At 43.9% G+C, this 826-nt stretch overlaps 1 protein-coding gene across 1 annotated transcript in view; it reads right to left on the bottom strand.

Moving 5' to 3' along the window:
* The window catches only part of EMH_0046030 (DnaK family domain containing protein, putative), a gene marked incomplete at both ends in the record, with an annotated part of 1,054 nt that extends 565 nt beyond the window's left edge, over positions 1-489 (bottom strand). Inside the window, 3 exons of the mRNA XM_013496125.1 lie at positions 44-97; positions 241-313; positions 461-489. Coding sequence (XP_013351579.1) covers positions 44-97; positions 241-313; positions 461-489 — 156 coding nt within the window. The remainder of the gene's footprint in view (positions 1-43; positions 98-240; positions 314-460) is intronic.
* Positions 490-826: the final 337 nt, after the last annotated feature.

The raw sequence follows: 826 nt of genomic DNA, 5'->3' as shown, positions 1-826 counted from the left end.
AACCCTAAACCCTAAACCCTAAACCCTAAACCCTAAACCCTACCTTTAGAAAGTCTACATCATCAGGAACAGTTTTTAATGCTTTCTTTACATCCGCCTAAACACAAACAACTCCACCCAAACCCTAAACCCTAAACCCTAAACCCTAAACCCTAAACAGTCAATGACACCAAACCCTAAACCCTAAACACCACTACCCGCTAAACCCTAAACCCTAAACCCTAAACCCTAAACCCTCACCAGGCCGTTTGTGTATTCTTTCAGCCTCTCGTTAGCCACCGCACGACGATAGAGGGCCTTTACACACTGATCGCTGCGGCGCACCACAAACCCTAAACCCTAAACCCTAAACCCTAAACCCTAGGTCGAGCTCTGAAACCCTAAACCCTAACCCTGAATATCTACATATCTGCAACAGCCATGAGTCTAAACCCTAAACCCTAAACCCTAAACCCTAAACCCTGAATATAATCCGCCGCAACCCGCCATCGCCCCTGACCCGTATAAACCCTAGAAAAGTCCAAAACCCTAAACCCTAAACCCTAAACCCTAAACCCTAAATTAGGGTTTGCTCGTACTCAATTTCCAGAGCTGCATCACAGCTAGCAAGAGCTTTTTTAACGAAGGGTTCGTATTGTGGTGTTTTAGGGTTTACGCCGGCTAGCTTTAAATAAGATTGAGAGAGGTTTAGGTGTATAGACAGCTTGAGGGTTTGTGTTTCTTCTTTTTCTTTAGGAGATAAATCATAAACCTTTGATAGATACTGTAAACCCTTTATATATCGTTGCACCGCTATCTCTATGTTTCCGTCTACACACACACACAT

The sequence above is a fragment of the Eimeria mitis genome, genomic scaffold (assembly GCF_000499745.2).
Source record: "Eimeria mitis Houghton genomic scaffold, Emh_scaff1928, whole genome shotgun sequence".
NCBI lineage: Eukaryota > Apicomplexa > Conoidasida > Eucoccidiorida > Eimeriidae > Eimeria > Eimeria mitis.
The sequence above is the reverse complement of the archived record's forward strand: the minus strand, read 5'-3'. Positions and strand labels throughout refer to the sequence as shown.